The sequence below is a fragment of the Rhopalosiphum padi genome, chromosome 1, assembly GCF_020882245.1.
Source record: "Rhopalosiphum padi isolate XX-2018 chromosome 1, ASM2088224v1, whole genome shotgun sequence".
Lineage (NCBI taxonomy): Eukaryota > Metazoa > Arthropoda > Insecta > Hemiptera > Aphididae > Rhopalosiphum > Rhopalosiphum padi.
Genome location: NC_083597.1, coordinates 28378083 through 28403793, shown reverse-complemented (window position 1 = coordinate 28403793; position 25711 = coordinate 28378083). Strand labels below are relative to the sequence as shown.

Genomic DNA, 25711 nt, shown 5'->3' with positions numbered 1-25711 from the left:
ATTATAATCTACATTATTACCTATACTGGCTGTACTTTATACTCGAATGCTTTGTATAAAAAAGGGAAATTGTAAATTTTTAATAAATAAATAATTATTAAAATCAATAGGTAGTATATATGTAATTTTTAATAATTTATATAATATACAGTACAGTTAATATATAAATATTTATTTACATTTAAAATTAATCCTAACATGACTGGGTTCAAATTTCAATTAAATACTTAAGTATATAGGATATACAAATAATTAATAAAACATTACATAATTATAATTAGCTTTAAGTAGTATTTTTTAAGTTTAATACTATTATTAGAATCTTAGTATAAAATTACTAACCATTAATTTTTTATATAGATATTCTTACATGATCGGATAAAAGTTAATAAATGTTTATAAATTAGATACTTGAAATAAATATAAAATATACAAATTAAGTAATATTCCTTGCTATAATTAATAAATATTTATATTTTTGTTTATAGGTTAGGTAAAATATTATATATTTTATAAGCTATTATTCTTCTTCATATAATAAACTAAGCAACCTTGATGAATAAATACAAATATTTAACAAGCAATTTATTTTTCTGAAAACATTTTAAATCCTTCGAAAACATTAAAAAGATACGTAATATATAGTTTAATAATAATAAATATTAAATTAAATAACATTGCAATACAAAAAAAATTGAATTGCTACTTAAAATTCTTTTATTTTAGCTAAAATATTTACAATAGGTATAACTTTGGATTTAATAGTTATTAGTTTTATATTATAATAATAAATATGAATTATTTTTCCTTATCTTAAAATATACAGTTTATAGATATTTCTTATAAAATATACTTTATATAGCAATCATTTTTAGTGTGCACTAATAAATAACAAATAAATATTTAAACTTAAAATAACGTAATATGTTAGATGGATAAGCAAATTAATGATTTCTATAGATGTTTTCAAAATTTATTGTGATTTTTAGAGGTAGCAGCTTAATGCTATATAACTTTATTTTTTGCATATTATATAAATATTGATTCAAAATATTATTGAATAATTAAAACTATTATTTGAATCATATTTTTATGTAGGTATACTATATTGTTGGTTCAGTTATTTCAACAATAATTTGGATTAAAAATAAGCTGTTTATAAGATTATAACATTTTAAGCTGACTAATATATTGGTTGATATTTTATACAGAACAAAATTAATACATTATTGAGAGTAGTATATTCTATAATACAATGTTTTTGACCTCCATAAACTATAGGAGTTATCAAATTTAAGTAAATAAACTCCTTCCCCAGGATATACATGACTTCCAGCATATACTTCCTTGTGACAATCTCTTCGGTATACTGGTATTATTATTGATAATGGCGGTCGATTCATCTGATTACTTTTTTTTATGTCTTTAATTGTAACACCATTTTGTTCTAATTCATGAAGTAAATCTAATACAAATAATTATTCACATACATATATTTATATGATACATTTAAACACATTATTTTTTTGTTTAAGTCATATGACTACAATATTTTAAACATTAGGGAGTTTTTGATAGTTAATATTATGTAAAGAAATCGGCATCATTCAGTGGTGAATTTAGGTATATTGTTGGCCTTAAATAAACTATATACAAGATACCACATTTTATGATTATTAAATAATATTTAATATTTTCATCTCGCTACTCATAAACTATACCCTGATCCTCAATAGAACACACCCGTTTAGTGCATGTAGACTGATAAGCAGCAACTGATGTTAAACAACACCAACACAATCACTACATAAAATTGGTGGGAGATACATGAGTTTGAATTCATTTTGGTCACCTCTTAGGTGGGTTCTCTCATGGGCCAAAGTATATGTACCAATAGTATTAGTTCTATAATACATTTTTCTGTATTTAATGTTAAATAATTACAAAACGGTGGGGCCTGAGGACTGCAGTCCTCAAACTCATCTCTCCCCTAAATACGGCCCTGGCATCATTCATTAATTCAATATACATATTTATACCTTGACTGATATTACCGTCATCATCGTCTTCCAAGTCGTCACAATCATCATCTTCACTCTCAGATACATGCACGGAAACTTGACTAGAACTAGGTTTAACCCATTCAAAGTAAACACCAAAACCTATATCATGACCATCGGTTGCAAACTCCCAAAATACGCAGTTGCCACCTTCAGCTGTAGGAACTCTAACCTACAGGATTACAAAATAAACAATATAATAAATTCTTTAAATTGTTTCTCATTTTAAAAAAACAATTAATAATTTTCTATGATAAAATGTTCCTATCCTTTGGTAATTAAAATGTTTACCGTAACTGTTTCTCCGTGATTTACTTTAATAACAGCTTCTCCACCTTCTCGTAGTAAATTAGCTTTAAATTCATCAATATCTTTTCTTGTCCACATTGAAGCAGGAAACAATGTTTGAACAGAGCCTATAAAAAAAAAAAATTACTAAACAAATTGTGTAAGAAATCAATTAAATATATACATTCTCCAGAAAGACAGTGTCCATTTTCACATTGTTCATTACAGATACTCTCGTGTTCAATAATCTTATCTTCAGGAACAGTTACAGAATTAGTTGTTATTTCTAATTCTTTACCGGGTTCATAGTTTTGTTGTAACTGTTGCATGTATTGATGATAATGTTGTTCTTGTAATTGTCTTACAAGTACAGCTTGCTATAAATAACATGTTTGGATTGTTTCAACATTATACATTTCTAATAAATATTAAAGTAAAATATGTAATTTTTTGTATTGTATGATACATTAATGATACCCACCAAATACTGTTAAATGTCACTTATTACCTAATAATTAATTACATTATTTTATCATTTAGCATAATTATTTTTGCTGATAATTATCATTTTCAAGTATTAAAGTACTTTCCAAGAATAATAGATTTTACTTTACCCCAATCGAATTTTAATAAATTATTGTGTACTGCATTAATTTACCAGCACCATTCCTTTTCTAATAGGCGATCTAATAAATTTGTTGTTTTTTTGATTTTTATTCCATTTTAAGGATTAATGTTATGTCTATCATATATTTTAAAATTTTTTTGTACGGCTACTGTACGATTATAATAAGCTATTTATACACCAACATAGAAATATCGAAAATACAAAGTCACAATACTTTTTAATAAGTATTTAAAGTAAGAAATTTGAAAAAATTGTAAAAACTTACAAATTATTATAAAAGTTAAAAATGTATAGAATTTTTAATATTTTTACATAAGAATTGAAATTTTAATACAAAGTTTCTTATAGGTAAGTTATTACTAAATTAAAAAAAAAAATTTTAACGTAATTTCATAAATATTTTTTATAATTATCATAAGTTTAAATTTTAACAAAATAGTAGTATAACTAAGAGTAAAATTATGATTTCTATGAAACATTATGTTATTATTTTGTTGCGAATAACTGTAGATACTTAAAAATTCATCAATTGCTTATATCAGCGTTTCCCAAACTGGTATTTTCTATACTCTATGCTCGCATTCCGGTCCCTATACTGTACTAGTGTATTATCTGTGTTAAGATACACTTAAGTGGTTTCACTAAATTCAAAAGAGTAAAGCCATAATATTATTTATTATATTAAAACTAATAATATAATTTGTGTATATTACAGATTATAGTAGGAATATCGGAATATCGTACATGAAATTTTTAATCTAGGGGCCCCTGTGAATTGTACACCCAACAATCCCTATAATTGCGCTACTGAGTGATACACACTCAAATATAAATAGGGGTAACATGTTCAATGAAAAATATACCACCCACCAAATTGCCTTCAAAAAACAGATCCATGGAGGCTTTGCCACCACACCCTCTTAACTGACATCTTCTAACTAAGCCTTATTAATAATTATAACTTTAATATTTATAATATATTAAATTTAAAATTACAATTTATATACAATTTTTTTATTTAAACTTAATATTAAAATATATAAAATATAAATGGTTTACTATAAGTAAAACTTCAATAATAACAAATATTATTATTTTATTTTTAATATGATTATTTCCAGGCTTAATAATTAAATGTATGCTCACTGAGGCACTGTTACATACTGCTGTATAATAAATAAATGGAAATTAGTACAATAATGCTTTTTTTATAAGGTGCTATAATTGTCAAATGTATTAATAACAGTGCCTGTGTCAATTTAAATATCATATTTGCATGAAAGTACCATAAAAATTTTAAGTCAATAATTTCAGAGGTAGCAACTGCTACCTTAGAACCCTCTAGTGTGCGCCACTAATAACAAGAGCACCAAATATTTGTACTCTATTTAAAAAAAACATTAAATAAATTAGTTAATAAATAATAAATCATTACTTCATCTGGATTATTTGGAAATTGATTTTGAGCATAAGTTAAAAACTGGCTATAGGTCTGCTTATTTAAAGCTTCTTGAATGAGTTGTCTAAAATATTAATTAATAAATTAGAATCTTTACAAAAATTGTATTCAATATAAATATTTTAATTACTTGGTATTTTCTTGTCTACACCTTTCTTCTTCGTCTTTTTGTTTTAATTCCATTAATGCAAGTTGTTTTTCTAGCTCTTCTTGTTCTTTTTTCATATTTTCATCACTTAAATATTATACAAATTAAATTATAGTATATAAATATAATTTTAATAGCATTACTAAATAATAGTTACGTAATCCGTTTCTGTTCAATCAAATCAGCTTTATATGCTTCAACAGTATGTTTGAATAAAATACATTCTTTATTCACCAATTTAACAAAATTAACCATTGAGTTTTCTGTTGACATGTCACCAAGTGCTTGCCACGCTAATCTATACAATTTTGATATTCTTAAATACAAATATCTGAAGTATCAATATAGATTTGATTTACCTCCGGTCTCTTCCAATAACATCAAATACACCTAAAGGTGGCAATTTTGATTCATCTAACTTTCCATGACTAACTTGACGTGTATATGCAACAAGTTTTAATTTATCGTCATAAGTAAAATGTATAGCTTTACCTTCTTTTTCTACAAAATAATAAATAATAAAGTAATTATGACTATTTTCAAAATATAAAAAATTGTTAATTTTATTTTTTGTTAAATACAAAAGAAAACAGAAGTAATACTTAAGTACATTGACATTTTAATCATAAGTATATACGGTATATAATTTATAAATTATGGTAGTTAGGTACTAATGTACTATTTGTAAAGATTTAAAATATATTTAAGAAAGACAAATTTAGGGAACAGTATAAATATTGATGATTGATTAGAAAGATCACCAAAACTATTAAAAAAATATATTTGAATGAAGAAAAAGCAAAATAATAAGTAAGTAGCAATAACTAGTAATAAACATATGATTCTAAATACTTTTCCAATAATTCCAAAAAATTAATAAATTATATTTATATTCGAGAAAATAGATTGGTACTCCAGATTTAGGAATAAATTAACTTTTTTTTTTTTTAAGTAAAATTAAAAATATACAATCATATTAAGTTATATCACGTCTGAGTGTTACCGTTAGGTAGCTACTCTTCTCAAGCTTTCATGCCTTGGTTCTTCTCTCTATACTTATTGTAACTATAATTACAGATTATGTATTTCAAATAAAAGTTATAGAAAAAAAAGAAAAAATTAAAACAAGCAAAGGATACCAACTAATTTATTAAGAATTTTTATGTATCAAAATTTAAATATAGTCAAGTTGTGTCTTAAACTAATGGAATGAGTGACATTTCTTACATTAAAAAAAACTTTTGACATACCCTTGAAAAACTTAAGCGCCAATGTATATAATTCTTTCAATGGCAAACCCCATTTTTCAACAATGTCTTCTTCTTTGGTATTATTACACATCTTTTAAATAAGATAATATTAATTAAAGAGATGATTAAACTGCAATTTTGTTTAACGAATAACGATTTGATGGTGAATATGATTTGTATTTCATATGAAATGTATTACATGAGCACAATTTTATAAATACACTATATTACAATACGAATAATATATTTTATAATCGGCTAAAACTATGATATATTAATATATAGGTAAACAAGAACGATGTATTGATATTAAATTACATTTGATAAAATATAATGATAATGTAAAATAATCACAATATACAGTGTGGTTCTTTACACTTATCTCTGAAAATAATTGTTTGTGTGGTGGTGTACGCAAGGTGGTTTGATAAAAAAATATAAACATATCAATCCACCTTGGGTGTCGTTACTACGGTTCTCTAAATCTCTAATAGACCAGTAATAGTCTAATCTACATTCTACAGGCTATATAGATACAATCGTAGAATAGAAGACAACCACGACAAGAAAAAACTTTTTACCCAACTTTTTTTTTATTATGCGACATGCATAGAACACGATAGAAGCGAAAGTAGATCGATTCGATTTGCTTACATTTGTTTGGAGGCTTTACATGATCACAGAATAGATGTAGGTAATACTGTAATAGCACGATGTTAGTGTTCTACGGACTAGAATTTGATGTTTAGTAGATATGATACTTGTAGCAGTTAGCAGATGGGTGTCATTATATCAGGATATATCAACATAATACAGAATTTTATAGTACCGAAGAGATTGTATGACGGTCTTGAAAAAATTATTTAAGATCATGATGATTGATGGTCTTGTACTCCTGTGTTAATGTTGCCTGAAACCAATGATTCTATCAACTGTTTCGTCGCCGTCAATTATTAAAACTTGGTACCAACTAGTTGATCAGTGGTCACTATTGATAATTTAGACCTTTTTATGAGACAGTTTCGCATTGCCTATTCAATTTTTTGATTATGTATAGTTTGTTCCTCATTTGTTTACCCTGAGTGGCGGAGTCAAATTATTGTGCATAATTTGTGCATTGCCATGTTTAATAATAGAACTGGGTAAGATTAGGAGAACCTAAAAGTACAAGTTGCTTACTATAATAAGATTCATAACAATTAACTAAATAATTTTTATTTATAATATTCAATATTTATTCCAACTTTAATATATGTAATATGTTTACATTTTCCCTAATGGATGTTTTTTGAGGAATTGGGATATTTTTTACTACTTTACAATGGAAATGCCTGTGAAGAGAAAAAACATATTTTAAACTTAATTTAAAAATAATGATCATAGAAAAACACGTCCACACTAGTATAACAATAAAAAACTCATTCAAAAACCAAATTTAATAATTGTATTGTTAAAATATTAAAATTATTAATATTATTAAAACATTAAATAATAATTTTATAATTTAAGTTAACCTAGCGGATTTTTACTTTTATACATTAAGCCCTTTATGAATTATAAAAATTTATTCCCACTGAATAGTGGAAGAAATTTTGACAGCTGAGTGTCCCGACTCCTGAGTAAAATTAAACATATTATACTTAAGTATCTTTAATTGTGGTTTTACTTTTTAAAGGTTATTTTATCATTATTTTTATGAAGGTCTTCAATAAAATTTAAATAGATAGTTAGAAAATTTTTGAAATATATTTGAGATAAGTTTTCATTATTTCATTGACAATTAGGCAACCAATATAATTGAATATATTTATTTTTAATAATCAATTTTATGTTTAAATGACAATAATACTAATACATGGTCACATGGGTAATTAAAAAAAATGTATAAATTATTTAATAAGTAAAATTTGTCAGAAACGTCTTAAAATCTTTTTTTTAATATATATAAAAAAAAACAGTTTTTTTTAATTTTTTAGGTCAGTTAACTTTTGTTTTCAGATAATTTAAAATATTATCATTTATTCATATTTAAATAACTCTGTACAATATGATTTTATTTTTTCCCTTAAAACTACACGTCTTCCGCAGCACATTTATTATTTCATTTTTTTTTCTATCAATACAGTATTTACAGACGCATTGCATACCTATATAATTAATTTTTTAAGGAATTTCCACTGTGTGGTAAATAAATATTTTTTTTTAAATAAATAGTCAATATTAATAGTATAAGATAACATTACTTCTACGAATTACTTCATGTTCACCTCTAATAATATTATTAAAAATAAATCGTAATTCTTAATAATAAAATTAAATGGTAAAAAATTTAGTTACTGGTTGGTCTGTAATCGAAAGTTGAAGTTCCAGTGCTATTTAGAGTAATAGGTATAGATTTTATATACGTAATAATATACATTCTACTATTTTCTATAATTTTATCTCTTGAAATCTTGAATAGTAAGATTATTTATTTGTTTTTAGTATATAGTGTAACAGCAGCCATCAGGACATGTCACGTTTTGGTCTACAACTAAGATGTGATGTTATACTGTTAGATATAGACTAAAGTACTAGACTATATAGTTTGGCATATGCTTGTATCAGTTTAATACAAAAAAAAAAAAAATTAGAATTGTTTAATTTTAGATAATTCATACAATTTTTAGGTCTGTAAAGTTTATAGGATACGGAAGTTTATCTGTTGCATACAAACCAATAAATTCGTCACAAAAGGTTTTTATATTTTATTTTTGAAAATACCTTCAATGTTAGTATGTTACATTTTATTACTTTAATTATATTTTATTTTTGAAAATACCTTCAATGTTAGTATGTTACATTTTATTACTTTAATTTTATCTTGTAGATTTCATACATTTAAAAAAGTTCTTGATTGAAGTAAAATATTTGAATATTTGATTAATTATTGGCAAATTGGTTACATAAAAATTCCTTTGCACTTTTTATTGTTTCGGTTTTATTGTTTTAGCACTGGTATTTAGCAACTTGTATAGAATTCCGTAATTTTGTGTCGTCTTTAGTACTTACTGTTATTAATGCGGACCGCGGTCTTGGATTATAATTAGATTAAGACTCTTAACTCTTAAGTATTGTTATTTGTTACCACGATTAAAGATAGTAAACTATTTTTAATCGTGTTTGTTACGTATACCCTACGCAACATGTATAAGATTGAATATTTGAATTTGGTTAGTGAATACTATAAAAATATAAACACACATTTCAAATAGTGTGGTGACACACTGACACGTTTTATGAGGCAATAAGAGGCGTCATGTTAGGGTCCGGACGAGGAGCGTTATGGACATTGTATTATTTTAATCATAGATCATTAAAGTATTGTTTCACAAATCTCTTCTCGAAAAAGTTAATAAGGATAAGGATATGAGTCATATGTCGATGAGAATACAAAAATGATATAAAAGGGGGCAATCGGTAAAAAAGACAATTTTTAAAAATTTTAAATACATCAATTGCTAATGAAAATTAAAAAAATGATTACTTACACACATTTACATGTACACATAAAAATTGAATAAAAATAATTATCCCCCAAAAAAATTTGTAAATATAAAATTATTATTATTAGTTATTTATCAATTTAGGATAATATCATATTATAATTTTACAAGTAAAATAAATATATAATATAAAAACTTTTAGAATGTTGCTGGTAACATTTGTTCATAAAAAAACTAAAATAATTATATTATAATGTACATTGTTGAAATATTGTAATCAAAATGTATTTTACTCTATAGTATAATGTACGAAGTTATTGAAGTAGTGTCACTGCAATGGATACCCTCTTCATTCACGTCATCAAGCCTTGTACATAAAAACCATCATAATTACTTATTGTTAATATATTTACAGATTGTACATTTTCTTTTCTAATAAAAAAAAAAATATATATATACAAATATACTAGGTAACCTATATAAAGAGTAAAGACGAAGAATGAAAGATATATATTTTTATATTTTTTCACATAATTGTATGCAATAAGAAAACAATATTTTTTAAAAGAAATATATTTTTATATTTTAATATTTTTAAAAATTATATTAAATATTATACATTTAACACCACCGTTTTTAAAGAGTTCAATGTAGACAATTTCTATGTGTATGCATACGGATCATGACATCATGTAAATATGTACCTATGTAGTAAGTAATCATTTTTCAATTTTCATAATCATTTAATATACTTAATATAATAATATTTTTAAAAATTGTTCTTTTTTCCGGAATTCATAAAAGGGAGACTATCTACTAGTTCCGTAGATCTCACTACCTCTGATCGCAAACGGTTAGGTAGCTCAGTACCTACATCTTAGATGTTTAAAACTCAAAGGCAGGTTGTAACACAGTTCATCACCTTATATTTTAATATTGTATTTTTATATTTTAACTATTTTAAGTAAATGTTAAATAAAAACTATGTTATACATTTTTAAACTAGTAAATAAGGCGACACAAAAGAAAACATTTTGTCGCTTATATAGTTGACTTTATTTGTAAAGACTGGGTGAGCATGAAATAATTCTACAAATCTACAATACTATAATTGACCATTTATTTTTTTGTCACCTAGTAAAAATTCCTTTAAAAATTGCACTGTAGGTATACTTTAAACATCACGTTTTTATTCCTGCGTTCATGCATGAATCGACGAGTCAGGACGTAACAGTATTTATATTAGGTTATTATTAACAATTATTTAATTGCTGTTTTGCCTGTTTTCGGGTAATTGATCATTTAAAAATGTCTTTAATTCTTCCTCACTAGGCACCTCTAGAATAACAATTAGCCAAATATTGGATTGTTTGGCATGTACGGATATTCTACCGAAAAACCACAAATTATATTCTTTATAATACGAATATTAATATGAAAAATGACTAGTAATAAACCATTATGAAGAAAACTTCTTAAAGGTAATATATTTTGTTATTAAAACTTAACTCATGTTTTAATATTTGAGAAAATAAATAAAAATAGTAATTTACAAGATGTTTAGACTTTCGTTTATTTTAAATGTATAAATAATTAGTTGTGTATAATATAAAATTATTACGGATTGATAGGGAAAAACCGAGGGCTGGTGTAGCTCAATCCTGGTGTTCACTAGCTGCTTACAGGCTACAAGTCCCGGTAAAAAAGTAATAGGAAAGGTAATCAATTATTCAAGTAATAAATATAAAATATAAATAGTGTTTTACAAAGATGTTAAAGTTTAGACTGGAGACTGGACTGACTGGTTAACTTAATATGTAAAAATAGTTTATAAATCTTATGAAATTAAATATTAACAGTGTTTAAATCAGTATGTAGTATAGTATACGGTATAGCTTCTCTATATATTATTAGTTTATTATTGTGTGGTTTAAATGTATATCACCAAATATAACACGTTCACTGCCTCACTGAATAAGTGAATAGTGGTTCTACAGTGCTTTATTGGTGACATTAGCTTTTACTCCGTAGTCACTAGTCGATGATAATAATATTAGAAAAATTTTGAGGTTAAGTAAATCGTTCATCAGTGTATAATAAAATATCATCATATCATTTCTCATGATAAAATATTATTTTCTCCTTAACGACTTGTTATGGTCCGTCTGCCGTCATCTGATATTCAATTTTGTTGCGTAAAAAAAAAAGAAAAACCAAAATAAATTAATATAATAATAATAAATTCAGGTATAGTGCATGATGCATCTTCAAAGCTCCAATTATTATAATTAACAGTTTAAAGGTATTTTTGTAGCCATATTCGTCTACATTTAAGGCTTTTAAGTTTTATTCACTTATATTATATTTCGGACTTGTTACTGTAGATTATAGTTACCCTAGTGATACGACGATTTCAAGGACGAAGAAATCCAAAACAAAGGTATGTGTGTAGCGTACTAGCGTGTACGTTTGCGCGCGCGCGTATGTGTGTGTTTAATGTTTATCTCGCACAGCTGTTGAGGGTAAAAATGCAATAAATAAAAAAAAAGAAACAAGAATACATAATATAATATTATGTTTATCGATGCATTCATTATTTTAGATTTGATGTGTCGTAGTCCAATAATAGATTATCGTAGAGGAGGGAAAAGCGTTTAAATCTTGCCATCGCGTAGCAAGACTGGCCTCGAGTGGCGATTCTGATGACGGTGGGCTTGTTCCACCACCGCGTAAGAAAAGGCACTTGGATACGGAAGAGACCATGTTGCAGCCAACCAATGGGTGTTTGCAACACAATGGATCGGTGGATCAGCCATCATCCAGTTCCACCGTTAATGGATCAGCCAATGGAGATGGTCAGGAACAAAGTAATAGCTGTAATATTAAGGGCAAGTCAAGCCAGGAGATCGTTCGTCTAATAGGTCAACATTTAAAGCTTATCGGGCTTAAGTAAGTGTTATTTAGACATTTCTAATTATTTGAAAAATAACTTATACTATATTGCGATATTTAAATTTTGTTTAAATTATTAACTTAAGACCGTATAGGTAATAAACAAAATTAACCTGTAGTTTCTATAAAGTTTCTATAGTTTCATAAAATAAAATGAGAAAAATCACTGGCCCATTATAAAAAATAGGTAGAAGGTATCTACAGTTTATTTTAGTCTTTAATTTCAGAAAATGGACAGTTAATATTACTAATAAGCAGTAATGCAAACATCGCTATATTAAGACAATTTATAATACTATCTTATTTTATAATACATACTGTCAATAGAAGGACAGTTTAGTATATATTGCATAACTTGTAGGAAGACTCAGTAGGGTTTCCTTTATAAAGTTAAATTATTATACAATTTTATATTTGAGTTTTAAATTTTGGTTGTTAAGTAGGTCTCTTCATCAGCTGCATTTGAGACATTTAGTTAAACTGTACGTAGCTAGTAGGAGGTGAGGAGATTTGTATTGATTTTAGTTGACCATATCTTTTATAAATTGTGATAGCTGTTTTGTTTATAATTTAAATTGGAGATCATTGTGAAATAGTTTATTTGTTATATTCCAAAGTACTTACATATATCAATTAAAAATCTTGATTTGAGGTTGTAGGTGAAGATTATTTGGTTGACTTGAAGTTTAGGACACAAAAGACTAATATAATAATGAGTTATTCATTTGATATGTTGATTTTAAGCCATAATTATGTTATTATCAGATACATTTGTTGTTTAGTTAATTGTATTAATGCTCGTGGTGAGTACCATAAGCGCAATTTGAGAGGCGGACTAAGCCCCCTTAAAATCAATCATAGCCCCCCCCCCAAAATGATTTGTATATCTCAGGGAGCATACACACAGTACATAAATGAAAATTATAATCACCCCACTTCAAATTTAAAACTCAAATTGCGTCTATGATGAGTAACATAGGTGTTTTGACCATCATAAGATTCTGATACTTAATTTTAAGATAGTCTTGTTAAACCAAGTTATATGAAAATGAACTACGGTTTGGATTTATTGGCTGGTGATTGTAGGGTTGTTACTGGTGGCAAATATGGTTGTATTAGCTACAGTTGCAACATAAATTAATCCCAATTTGATAATAAGTTAGCATATCAAATAAATATATAAAAAAAATATGTATTTTGTTAATTATAGTTTTTTTTAAATTTAAATTTTAGTCAAACTGCAGAAGTGTTAATGCAAGAATCTGGATGTTGTTTGGAACATCCTGCTGCCACTCAATTTCGCCATCATGTAATGGATGGTGAATGGCACAAGGTATGAATTAATATTAATTATTAACTAGTACAATTATTTTAGTTGAAAACTTTTTATTTACTTAAAATAAATAGGTATCTATATAATGCTTTAAAAATATGGAATTAATATTTTATATTTATCTTAATCATTACAAGTTAAAAAAAAAGAAACACAATTTTAAATTAAATTAGAAAATATTAATTGATACCACCTTTATTTTGTTTCATTAAAGTTAACATTATTTCTTAAATAACAATAATTATAACATTTTAGGTTAGTGCAGATCTGAACGAACTTCAAGCTTTGGTAGGGAATTCATGTCAATATTTTTCAGTGAGTATTTTTTTTATACTTCCAGCATTTATTTTTAATTCAAAGAAAATACATTTTATATTCAATATATTTATAATATTTTTGTGTTATTAAAATAGTAAGTACAGTGAAACCTCTAAATAAAACCGACACCCTCTGCCGCTGAAATTTTGTCCGCTATTTAGGGGTGTCCAATTTTGTAGAGGGAGAAATATAATATTATAGAAATAAAATATTGATTTATTTTTTTAAGTTATTTATACATATATACCAGTAGTTTTCAACCTTTCTAACCATGTGGCACATTTAATCTCTTACAAAATTTTCGCGACACATATATACCAATATATACAAATAAATACTTAAATAAAACTATTAATAGATTTCCCACAGTACACTTCAATAGCACTCGCGGCACACCGGTTGAAAATCACTGATATATACATAAGTATACATAATACATTTAATTAATTTTTATGTATTTTTAAAAATGCAAAGGTAAAAAGATAAAAAGAATTGGCACACGTGTCCGTATGCTATCTACCAAAAAAATGATATCTACACAAATCTATGTACACATGTCCTATGCTATCTACCAAAAAAACCATATATACAAATCTACAAACTTGCGTTACTAACCTGCTCAATAGCCTGCTGGTTGACAGTTGTCCCATTTTAAATAGCCTGTTTGTTAACAGTTGTTCATATTTCTTTAATTTCTTACAAAAATGTTTTTTTTATATCTTGTAAAAAACATTCAAAAATATAATTTTTGATTGACGGACCATTCTTCTTGCAGTTGTTTTCAAGAAGATTGGTAGCTTTACGATCTCTAATTCCATACTTCACTTTCATGTGTTTCCATAAACATTCAATAGTCTATGTTTGAGCACCTGTACATGAATCTATAAAGTTTTTACTATGATTAACTGTTTAGTGAAGAAAACCATGATTTTTAAGAGTACTGTAAGCTCGCCATTCATCTGAATAAATTGTTGTTTCAGGTTCTATTTCTTGGATAATTATAGGAAGCAATGTTTCACAATCTCTTTTATCAACTATAAAAAAACGATGTCGTAAATATTTTGTTACAATAACATCTCTGTTTAAATCACATTTCTGGCTTTTTTTAAAAGTTTCTTTAATTTCACTACCACATTGTTCACCAATAGAATTTAATTTGGTACACAATTTTGTATTAGGTAATAATTCACAATCTTTTAAAAATTGTATACAAGTTTCGTCATTAAAAATAATTTTTCTATATAATTCACCCAAAGTACTCATTTTATAAAACAATAAATTTATAATTAACAAAAAAACACACAATTACGATGTTTGATCGCGGCGAGCAACTAACATATACTAAATTCTGAAATACTAAATGTCCATTATTAGAATTGTAGAATCCTACACCTTTATACCTATATAATCGTCAATACCGTCAATATAGACTAAGAACTACGCAGTAGATAACGTAATTACTTGTAGATAACATACGAGACCAAAAATTTGTTCGTAGATAGCATACGACACGTGTGCCAAAGAATTGATAATATAAAAATTAAAACTAACTTATATTAAAAAAATCAGTTATTTTAGATTGTTTCGTATTTTGACGCGAAGTCATTTTGATAGAAATTATTAAAATCAAAAGTTAAAATGCCATAAAAGTGTCCATTATTTAGTGTCCGGTATTTAGAGGTTTTCCTATAGAAAAGTACTGAAATTTTCCCTATTCCCCAAAAAATGTCTGCTACTTAGAGGTGTCCATTAAGGGAGGTTTCACTGTATATTTCTGAGTATTGCCTATAGTTTTCATTTTAATAATATTACTACTATTTTTTTTTTAAGGATATGAAATTTTTAATATGTGAACAAAAGTATTTGGAATATTTAGAGGATGGTAAAGTTTTGGACGCATTACATGTGTTGCGTAATGAGTTGACACCTTTGCAACACAATATTGACAAAGTTCATATTCTCAGCAGGTTTGGCTTATTTAATAAATAACAATTGGATCATAATTGGATCATTCTTTGAATAATTATATATTTTATGATTTTATTGTGTTTTATTAATTATTTTATATTGTTTTAGCTATATGATGTGTAGTGGACGAGATGAGTTAATGAAACGAGCAAATTGGGAGGGAAAAGGACATAAATCTAGAACTCTACTAATGGATATGATTCAACAATTTTTACCCCCACATATTATGCTACCACCCAAAAGGTAAATAATTATATACTTCAATAATATATTTTATGATTTTATTATTAATTGTGTACATGTTGTATTGCAATAAATTTTTTTTATTATTATTTAATTAAATAATTGTATACTTGTTTTAGGTTACATATTTTATTGACTCAGGCAGTAGAACTGCAGAGAAAGCAATGTTTACTCCATAATACAAAGTTAGATGGTCCCATTGAAACAGTTTCCTTACTTACTGACCATAAGTGTTCATTGTAAGTCAAGTCATTCGTGTTTTAAGATAATATTATAATGAAATATTTATGTAAAAAAATAAATTATTCTGATTGCAGAGAACAAATTCCATATGAAACCGTCCAAATACTAACTGAACATTGTGATGAAGTATGGTTTTGTCGGTTTTCACCTAATGGAAAAAAATTAGCAACTGGCTCAAAAGATGCATCCATTATAATATATGACGTTGATCCAGTATGTTTTAAAAATAATTTCTTGCTTGTAATATCTTCACAATATTATTTGTTACAGGAAACATTAACTGTAGAACAATCAATCACTTTAGATGGCCATTCATATGGAGTTAGCTACCTTTCATGGTCTCCAGATGGCGAACTTCTCATGGCTTGTGGGCCAGAAGACTGTCCTGACTTATGGGTGTGGAATGTCAGTACTGGTGTTTTGAGGTTAAAACTCTCACATTCATCAGACGATTCATTAACTGCCTGTTCTTGGCACAAAGATGGCCAAAAATTTGTATGTGGGGGAATCCGAGGACAATTTTATCAATGTGTAAATAAATACATAAATAATGTTAACTTATATAGTGCTTTCATAGTAATTTTAATTCAATTATAAATCAATTGTAGGATTTAGAAGGTTCTGTATTAGATTCATGGGAAGGTGTTCGTGTAAATTGTCTTTGGTGTCGATCTGATGGAAAAACTGTGTTGGCAGCAGACACACGTCATCGAATTCGCTCATACAATTTTGATGAACTAAGTGATCAAAATTTGTAAGTAAAGCAAAAAATGCATTTTATATGTTTGTCTAAATATGGTTCATGTTTAAATAGAATACAAGAAGAACATCCTATAATGTCATTCACAGTTAATAAAACTGATCGTCTTGCACTTCTAAATGTTGTAACACAAGGTGTTCATTTATGGGATCTCCAAGATAAGTGTTTAGTAAGAAAATTTCAAGGAGTTACACAGGGCCATTTTTCAATACATAGTTGTTTTGGTGGTGTTGATCATGATTTTATTGCTAGTGGAAGTGAAGGTTTGTCACTTTATAAAATACAATTTGTATATGATAAAAATATTTGTTTTGTTATAGATAACAAAGTATATTTGTGGCACATTAAGAATGAACTACCAATAACAACATTAAACGGTCATACAAGAGCAGTTACATGTGTTAGTTGGAACCCTGTTTATCATCAAATGCTTGCATCGGTTTCGGATGATTGTACTGTTCGTATTTGGGGTCCTGCTGCTAAATACCGTAAACAAAAATCTAACAAAAGTGGTAAGTTTTATATTGATGATTTACTTCGTAATTAAATATAATGACTCATTAAAAATAATTTAATTATTAAATTAGTCAACAATATATGCAGGGTGATTATTTTATCATTGACTAAACAATATAATTAATATTTAGATGTTTTTAAAAAATTTTTTAGTAAAAATTTTGCTACATACAATTTTACAATCCAGTATTATAGGTATTATAAAGTGGTATCAACTTGTGATATTTAAAATAACTATTAACTTATATTTCCATGTTCAGAAACAGAATATTTTTCAGAAAGTTATAAGTTATTGCTTTATGAATAAGAAATATTGAATTATAGTTTATTATTTATTAATTTAAGAATTTATTTATAAAAATGTAGGTTAGTGACAGATATGCCTTGGAATTTTGATATACAATTTCACATGTGTTGTTTTAGTCTTAAAAACAAACATAATAGAACATTTTTGTTCTGTAGAACCTGATGTGTTATTAGTTTTATTATTGGAATGGGTTGACCTATTTTTAAATTTTAAATATACATTAATATATTCAAACTTTAGATATTATGCTCATCCAGTTATTAAATTTAAATAAATAAAGTTGAGAATATTATTTGTGTTTATACATTGGTTTTTTTGTTGAAACTTCCATGTTTAAGCAAGTTATATAGTATATAAAATATTCTAGTATAAAAATGCTCATACCTCACTTAATAATTAAAATATTATGATCTTAACCTTAATTATTATTATTGGGGTTCACTAATTTTAATATTGATAAAACTTAATAACAAAATTGTTTTTGCCGAATTCAAATTTACAATGTTGTACACTTGTAAGACAGGTACAACAAATGTGTCTACTTAACTTTAAATGTTTAAAAATTAAGAAATTTTTTTACTATTTAATTAATATGGATATATATTATTTTTAAATAAAATAAAAGATGATGCCATTTAAAAAAATGAAAACCTTTTAAAAATATGTTTTAACAATTTAATATGTTGTTAATACAATTTTCAAACGATTCCATAATTATTAATTAGTAATATATAAAAACCATAAAAAAATTAATTTAAGTTATAATAATAATTGCAGTTTTATGATTAAAAAAATCACACTGTACCTGTATGTTTCATATTATATTTAAACTTTTTTATTTTGCATCCTATTTTTATTAATTCACTTGGTAATGTATAAATAATTTAAAATTAAATCTATATACTAAATAAAGAAATAATGCTCTTTGCATATGTAATGAACTGAATACAAATAATGCATTTTAATTTAAAATTGTTCAATATGAAATTTAAGTTTTAGTTTATTGAATTTAAATGATTTATTACTATTACTATTTAATTTTAAGGATTCAATTTTAGTATTCTAAACATTTATAGAATAATTAAACATTTTGTTAACTACAGTAACTATACAGTACCAAGCTACTAGAGTAGGGTTAAATTCTGGCTTGTTTAATTGGTATCTATGCATAAAACCACTTGTGACATTGTTTCTATTTTATTTCTTGCATTTATATATGTAATATTAGGCCCTCGGTGCTTACCGACAACCATTTTTCAATTCAAAAGTCAGGTATCATTTATAGTTGCAACATGAACTTAATCAAAACAGTTTCTGTCAAAAATATATTTATCATCTACTTATTATGAAACCTACACATTTATTAAAGTCACAAATCATTTATTATAATATATTCCTTATCTTAAAATGTGTGAGAATATAATATCTCAAAAAGGCAGTATAGTATATACTTTTATGAATAGACTAATAATTGGTAAATTGCATTTGTCTATTTAGGCCTTAAGGCCTTATTAATTAAAGTTTATATTGGTTTCTTCAGCCCAATTAATCCAGTCTGAGAACTTTTTTAGAAGTTAGGGTTTAGTCAATGTGTGTCTGTGCTATTCAAATAGAACTTTAGATATAGTAATACTTATTTATTATTTAAAGATATTTTTTTAATTAAATTTATGATATATTCAACATTCACATTTATTCTTAAAAATCATGATATAAATAGAATTCACTGTATTATAATAGATAAATAATTTTTTATAGTTAACAGCCATATTACACAATATTTTGTATGTGACATATTATGATAAGTATTTAGTTATTAATTACTGATATAAACTTATATAATGTTATTTTACTAAATATATTGTGATTATCAACTATTAATAATTAACTATAGATTAATAATTAACCATTATATTATAAAATCATATCTGAAAATTCATTATTATTGATAAATATTTTCTTAATGAACTTATTCATTTATTTGTATTGTTAATAATAATTTATTGTATTTAAGATAATATAATATTCATGTTTAATAGACTAAAGTAAGCATTTAACATGAACACATTTCATCATTTTTACATAGTAGAAAATATTGTGAATTATAATTTAGTTTTCCTCATTAATATAAATTAAATAGATCAACAAAAAATATATTGTTCATTTTCAAAGAATATTTGAATTTATATTTTCTCACACTAAATCACTTTATGAAACCTATTTTAAAATGTATACATTTTTTTTTTTACGCAGATATAAACAGCGATTCTGGGTCACCTTCCAAACATATGTAAAAAAAAAAATTTATTGAGACTATTTGAAAACAAATATTGTATAGTAAATTTTGTTTTGCCATTAATAAACTTTATAATTTAAAAGTCTTTTTTTTTTATACATATATACATATTATATATTATTTAACTATTGTTTTCTTCATGTTCATTTACTTCAAATACAAGTTTATAGAACATAATTCTAAATAAAAACGGCTGCTTAGAGTTACTTATATAGTGTGTATGAATATAATAAATAAAGTATAATAAAATAGCAAAATTAAAAATTTGTAAATATTTTTTAATTGCAAAATTCCTAGAGTTTAAGATGTGTATTTACAATACTTATTATATATTATTTAAATAGTTTGTTATACCAATAGTTTACTTTAATCATTTTTCTAATACATTATAATATATAAGTGATTTGATTTACATATATAAAATATTATGTATTATGTATTTGCCTTTCGAGCTAGTATCGACTTTTAAAAATAATAAATTATGTATAAAAACTTTAACAATATGAGAGCATGTCTTTTTTTTTACATTAATAATTTAGGGTTATTTCTTATAATATCTGCATAAATAAAATATTATTTCTTAAGGATGTTTAAAATCTTATGCTAAATCCATTGAACTCTTTCCTTGCCAAGTATTCGAAGTTCATCAGATCACATCGCTCAATTTTACTGCCAGGACTTCCTTCATTAGACAACCATGCGATCCTGTAACAATTAAGTATATTGTGTGTATATATATTATATATACTTTTCTAAATGATACAAGTTGCATACACAAGTTTGCTGATTTAATATAGGTATGTTTATTTAAAAAATTATTTTATTTTTAAGAATATGTATAACTTCTAGCTAAAATGAGTTTTCTTAGAATCTTCTATTCTCCTTTCTTCTCCTATTTAAAGTCATTATTGGAATCTACCAAAGATACCTCTATATTTATTTAATATGTTGTATAATTCAAAAAACACCACTGTTAAGTGGAAATTTACAAAAACCACTGTAAAGTGTAGAAATTATTGTAGTAAAATATAATATAAAATTAATAATACAGAATTTGACACGCGGGTAGCAAGAAAAAAGGAAACTCAATTTTGTGGTCCTTTAATTGCCTAGTTACAAGGCCGTATGATCAAAATTTTTAAAATTAAAATGCATTTAAAACTTTAATATTACCATAATTTTAAGAATACAGTGAAAACTCTTAATAATGAATCTGAAGAAATTTTTTTTTTTGTAGATAGTTGTATTTAGCTGGATTGATAGTACTGAGCGAGTCAAAAGTAAAAAAAAATCAAGTATTTTTTATCAAAATCAACAAACGTGTAATTAAAATGTATAGATTTTTTTTTGGCTTGAAAATTGAATACAAAATTATTCATAAGTATTTCTATTAGAATGTAAAAAAAAAATTAAAGATCACATTTTTATTTTTTTTAGTGTTTAATTTTGTTATAAATTGGATATTAAAACATGAAATAACAATATGAAAGTAAACATTTTGTATTTAAACTGATCTTTGATAAAAATTATAATTATTAAAATTATAATTATTAAAAAATATTTATTGTGGGTATTGTCCTGCGCGTGTATAATGTGTGCCCAGTGTTAATGTTCATATTAACACGTCAAATTTATAGAGTATGAAAGTGTAACTTACATTACTTCAACATTTGATTTTGGTCCTTGCATTTTACCCATTATAGTGCCTCTTTTACTGTTCTTTACCCACCCGACAATATCGAGTTCTGTGCTTCGGTCTCTGCAATATTTGGTGAAGTAAACACCTAAATAATATGAATATAATTATAAACATAAATGTTAAACTTATCTTATAGTACATTACCATTTATAATTAACTTAGAAATATTTGGGATTAAATTGCATATAAATATATTTTTCTAGAATAATTATTAATTATCCTTATTAGGAATAAGTTTAATTTTAAAAAAAGTAGAATATAGTTTGTATTATTTAGTATACTTTAAGTAATTTTCTACTATGTAGAAAGTTTTCTGTTTTATTTTTATTAGATTAATTAAATATGAAGAAAGTATTAATTTTGAATTGAGGTGATATAGAAAATATTGGTTTCACCTCATGTTAATTATTTTAGTTTTTCTAACATATGAGTTAAAATATTTTAAAATGTGTTCTTATACCAATAAGTAATGGCTAATGATATTTGGCAATAGTATATATATGAAACACTAATATCAAGTGCCAACTAATATACATTGTTGTTTTTTTATGTTTCATATACTTTCAGTTCGTTAATTTTATAGTTATAAAGTTTATTTATAAGCTCAAGAATATAATAAGACAGTATAAATAATTTTTTTCCTTTTATATTATTCTAGATTCTAGTCTTTTGTTTCTCATATTCATTATAAATTTATTTTAGTAGGTTAGACCTAATCATATTATTTTTTAAATTTGTTGTTGTGAATATATTTTGTAGAGAATTGTTTAAAATTCCAATTAATATAATTTTTGTTTAAACTTTTTTTTTTTTTTTTGACAATTTGTATATTATTGAGGCACAAAATAAAGCATAATATAATGTAATAATTATAAATTTGAAACAATTATGGTTTCAAGTTTGTTCATTGCCTTTGAACAACCATTATAATATAATAATAATAATAATATTGGGTAATGGAATTTAATTTTAAATTATCTATTTCAATTTTTTTCTCAACAATTTTACAATAACTAACCAACATATTATTGAATATTTCATATTAATTCCATTCAAATATCATCACAGAAGAGCACTAATATCTATAAAAATCTTTAAAAATAAAAATATTTTAATTACCTATACTTATAAAATTTAATTTTAAAAAAATATATTACAGTAAAAACTCGATAAGACGGAATCGTTGGGGACATGTTATTTTTCTGTGTTAACAGGGTTTCCGTTTTGACGGGGTTCAAATAAATGAAATTTGAAAAAAAGTACCAAAGAAATTTTCCGTTTTACCTAAGTACCGTCTTATCGAGGTTTTACTGTATATATTCAAAATTTAGCTTTCTTATAAATATTTAAGTACTTACTGACTACCAGTGCATGATTACTTTTACATAGATGGGGGTTATGAGCATTTTGGAGCACTATTGTCTAATACTGTATTAAAATTTTCTTCCCAAAATAATAGTTTCAGAAAAATAATAGTTGCTTACTGTTCTGGACTTAGGTTACTGTGTGCAATGTTCTCGTGTAATCAAAATACTAAAATAGTATAGGTAGTGTTTATATAAAATATAATTTATATCAACAAAACCGCGAAATTTCGAAAGTGACGAATTAGGGTTAAAAGATCCTGACTGTCGATCTTAAACTAATATTTAGTTAAGTAGGTATTAGCCAAATGAAAATAAATTATGTAAATCACTCAATTTGTTTATGGTATTTGTAACTGTTGCCTTAATATTAATTAAGTATTATTTAAATTAAATGAGCACAATACAGTTTTGCTGACGGTAGAAACTACGAAATATTAATAAATAATAATTAAACGTATACAATTTATATGTGTTATTTTATTAAAGTTATTACCTACTTACAAGTTATAATAAGTGTATAATTATTTTTGCAAGTTGCATCATGATTCATGACCATTGTTAATAAAATCATATGACCTATTAATACAATTTAAAAATATTTATTCACACCAAACTGTTCTTTTTTAATGATTAAGTTACACATTCAGTGATAAGTAAAATAACATATTTATATAATTTCGTATTCATTAATTATGAGGTAATTATTACCCGATTTTTTTTTACCTATTAAAGCTATAAAATTATTTTATAATTATTTGTCTGATCGTATATAATAAGTTTTATTAAATGCCAACATTTAACAATTTAATGTACCTAATTAAAAACGGATTGTTATTTAAAGTATATTAGAACCACGTTTGTATTTCTATTTTTTGTAAAGCTTAAATTATGCATTAACTACCTAGGTATGTATTAAATTAATGAATTAAAAGTATGGGAAAATAATTTACCTTGTACTTTTCCAAATACTTCAAACTCGACCGAGACGAATGAATGACCTAACTCTTGAAGTGCCATGGTGCATGCCAAAACACAAACTAAGTCTGTCAAACCTCTTCACGATATTTTTTCTCTTGCGATTTCTATTTTTGATAAGTGTTCTATATTAAGCAACACAGATGTTTACCATGTCAATTATCAACTCACCTTGAGCTCTCAAAAATTTCTCAATACGCCTAAATTTAGTGCCTAAAAATGATGTGTATATTTACTATAGTTAGTAGATATACATATGAACATTAAACAGATATAACTTATATATGTAATACGGAAGACGGGACTATAATTATTCCGCAAGTTAGGGGTTATTAGATAATATTATACAATAATATACCTAGTATATGTATGTATCAGTGTCTTTTTTTCTAGATCCACTTGACTTGATTAACACTTGTTTAATTAATATAATATGCTTGATAAATGGGTGTGTGAAGAGTATAGACATTGAGATTCACACTTGCCAAATTTTTTTGATTTTAAGAGAGGGACTTACAAATCAATTTAAATTACAAAACAAAAGCCAAATTAGTCATGTGATGTGGAAAAGGAACTTGTTAATAAATATACATAGCTATGTTTATATGTGTCATAACTCATAGTATGATCCATACCTACACTGCAACTATGAAATAACGCTACCTATACTACTTACATACACACAATATATTATGTTTTTACCAATATTATGATTTATAATTCATACAATTAAAATAGATTTAAGGATTTACTTGAAACATATTCTTGGCATTAAACCAAAATAATAAACCCAAATTAAATTATAAATTCATTGACAATTTCTTAAACGATTGTTTTCGAAACGAGTTTTTTGGTTCGTGCCAAATATTTTCTATAAACTAACTAAAAATTAAAGTATTAGTTATAGTTACCTATTATTTATTTAATGAATAGTTAAAGATTAATTAACATTAAATATAATATTAATTAATTTTAACGTAACAATATCTATGGTTGTTTTAACATTCTTAATTTTTTTTTTTATATTTGTTGACAACGGTTTATTATAATATTTTTGTGGCTAAGTTCAACTGTTGTATAAGAAAAAAATACTTCGATCTTCAACTACTGCGGTTTTTGGTTTTGAAATATAAGTAGTTAAATTAGGATATTTTTAGTACTTTTTAAAATTATCGAGAATACAACATAACCTGCAGTTGGCAGTTAGAAGTACCTACTTACTTATCAAGTTGACAAAGGACAAAATTCGTTGAAATCGTGAAAATTTCCAAATTATTTTGTTATTAAAAGTGTATACCATTTTAATTTTAATACATAACAAGGTTTATAAATTGTATTTTTATAATTATTTTATAAATAATATAATTACAATAAAATACCTTATGTTAATATGCCTGAGTCAGGTCGCTTTCGTAG

At 25.1% G+C, this 25711-nt stretch overlaps 3 protein-coding genes across 4 annotated transcripts; 1 reads left to right on the top strand and 2 right to left on the bottom strand.

The window, feature by feature from the left end:
• Positions 1 to 103: 103 nt before the first annotated feature.
• Positions 104 to 6115, bottom strand: LOC132918008 (Golgi resident protein GCP60). Of its 2 annotated transcripts, none has more exons than XM_060979057.1 (9): positions 5834 to 6115; positions 4943 to 5084; positions 4741 to 4881; positions 4566 to 4670; positions 4412 to 4499; positions 2533 to 2725; positions 2352 to 2476; positions 2040 to 2232; positions 104 to 1465 (listed from the first exon to the last, which is right to left on the bottom strand). In XM_060979057.1, the coding sequence occupies exons 1-9, from the start codon at positions 5922 to 5924 to the stop codon at positions 1227 to 1229; spliced, it is 1317 nt and encodes a 438-aa protein (XP_060835040.1). In that variant the 5' UTR covers positions 5925 to 6115; the 3' UTR covers positions 104 to 1226. The 2 variants fall into 2 exon arrangements, with proteins under 2 accessions (XP_060835040.1, XP_060835041.1); XM_060979058.1 differs by having other exon boundaries at positions 2055 to 2232; positions 5834 to 6114.
• Positions 6116 to 11463: 5348 nt separating this feature from the next.
• On the top strand, positions 11464 to 20336 carry LOC132918006 (WD repeat-containing protein 26). Its single transcript, XM_060979054.1, has 13 exons — positions 11464 to 11758; positions 11921 to 12267; positions 13504 to 13603; positions 13859 to 13918; positions 15752 to 15888; positions 15998 to 16132; positions 16252 to 16371; positions 16450 to 16588; positions 16646 to 16906; positions 16984 to 17129; positions 17190 to 17398; positions 17456 to 17647; positions 20212 to 20336. The coding sequence occupies exons 2-13, from the start codon at positions 12080 to 12082 to the stop codon at positions 20250 to 20252; spliced, it is 1728 nt and encodes a 575-aa protein (XP_060835037.1). The 5' UTR covers positions 11464 to 11758; positions 11921 to 12079; the 3' UTR covers positions 20253 to 20336.
• A 175-nt stretch (positions 20337 to 20511) lies between these two features.
• LOC132918009 (acylphosphatase-2) lies at positions 20512 to 24409 on the bottom strand. Its single transcript, XM_060979059.1, has 3 exons — positions 24271 to 24409; positions 21912 to 22038; positions 20512 to 20959 (listed from the first exon to the last, which is right to left on the bottom strand). Exons 1-3 carry the CDS (start codon positions 24335 to 24337, stop codon positions 20845 to 20847), a joined length of 309 nt encoding a protein of 102 aa, XP_060835042.1. The 5' UTR covers positions 24338 to 24409; the 3' UTR covers positions 20512 to 20844.
• Positions 24410 to 25711: the final 1302 nt, after the last annotated feature.

Excerpts from the sequence above, each read along its gene's own strand:
- LOC132918006 (XM_060979054.1), top strand. The coding sequence starts at position 12,080 with ATGTTGCAGCCAACCAATGGGTGTTTGCAACACAATGGATCGGTGGAT. Across the intron at positions 16,372-16,449 it reads ACTGACCATAAGTGTTCATT|AGAACAAATTCCATATGAAA; the intron begins GTAAGTCAAGTC and ends TTCTGATTGCAG. Across the intron at positions 17,130-17,189 it reads GAACTAAGTGATCAAAATTT|AATACAAGAAGAACATCCTA; the intron begins GTAAGTAAAGCA and ends ATGTTTAAATAG.
- LOC132918009 (XM_060979059.1), bottom strand. The coding sequence starts at position 24,337 with ATGGCACTTCAAGAGTTAGGTCATTCATTCGTCTCGGTCGAGTTTGAA. Across the intron at positions 22,039-24,270 it reads AGTATTTGGAAAAGTACAAG|GTGTTTACTTCACCAAATAT; the intron begins GTAAATTATTTT and ends CATATTATTTAG. Across the intron at positions 20,960-21,911 it reads AAATCAAATGTTGAAGTAAT|GATCGCATGGTTGTCTAATG; the intron begins GTAAGTTACACT and ends TAATTGTTACAG.
- LOC132918008 (XM_060979057.1), bottom strand. The coding sequence starts at position 5,924 with ATGTGTAATAATACCAAAGAAGAAGACATTGTTGAAAAATGGGGTTTG. Across the intron at positions 4,671-4,740 it reads ATTGAACAGAAACGGATTAC|TGATGAAAATATGAAAAAAG; the intron begins GTAACTATTATT and ends ATAATATTTAAG. Across the intron at positions 2,477-2,532 it reads ACACTGTCTTTCTGGAGAAT|GCTCTGTTCAAACATTGTTT; the intron begins GTATATATTTAA and ends TTTTTTTTATAG.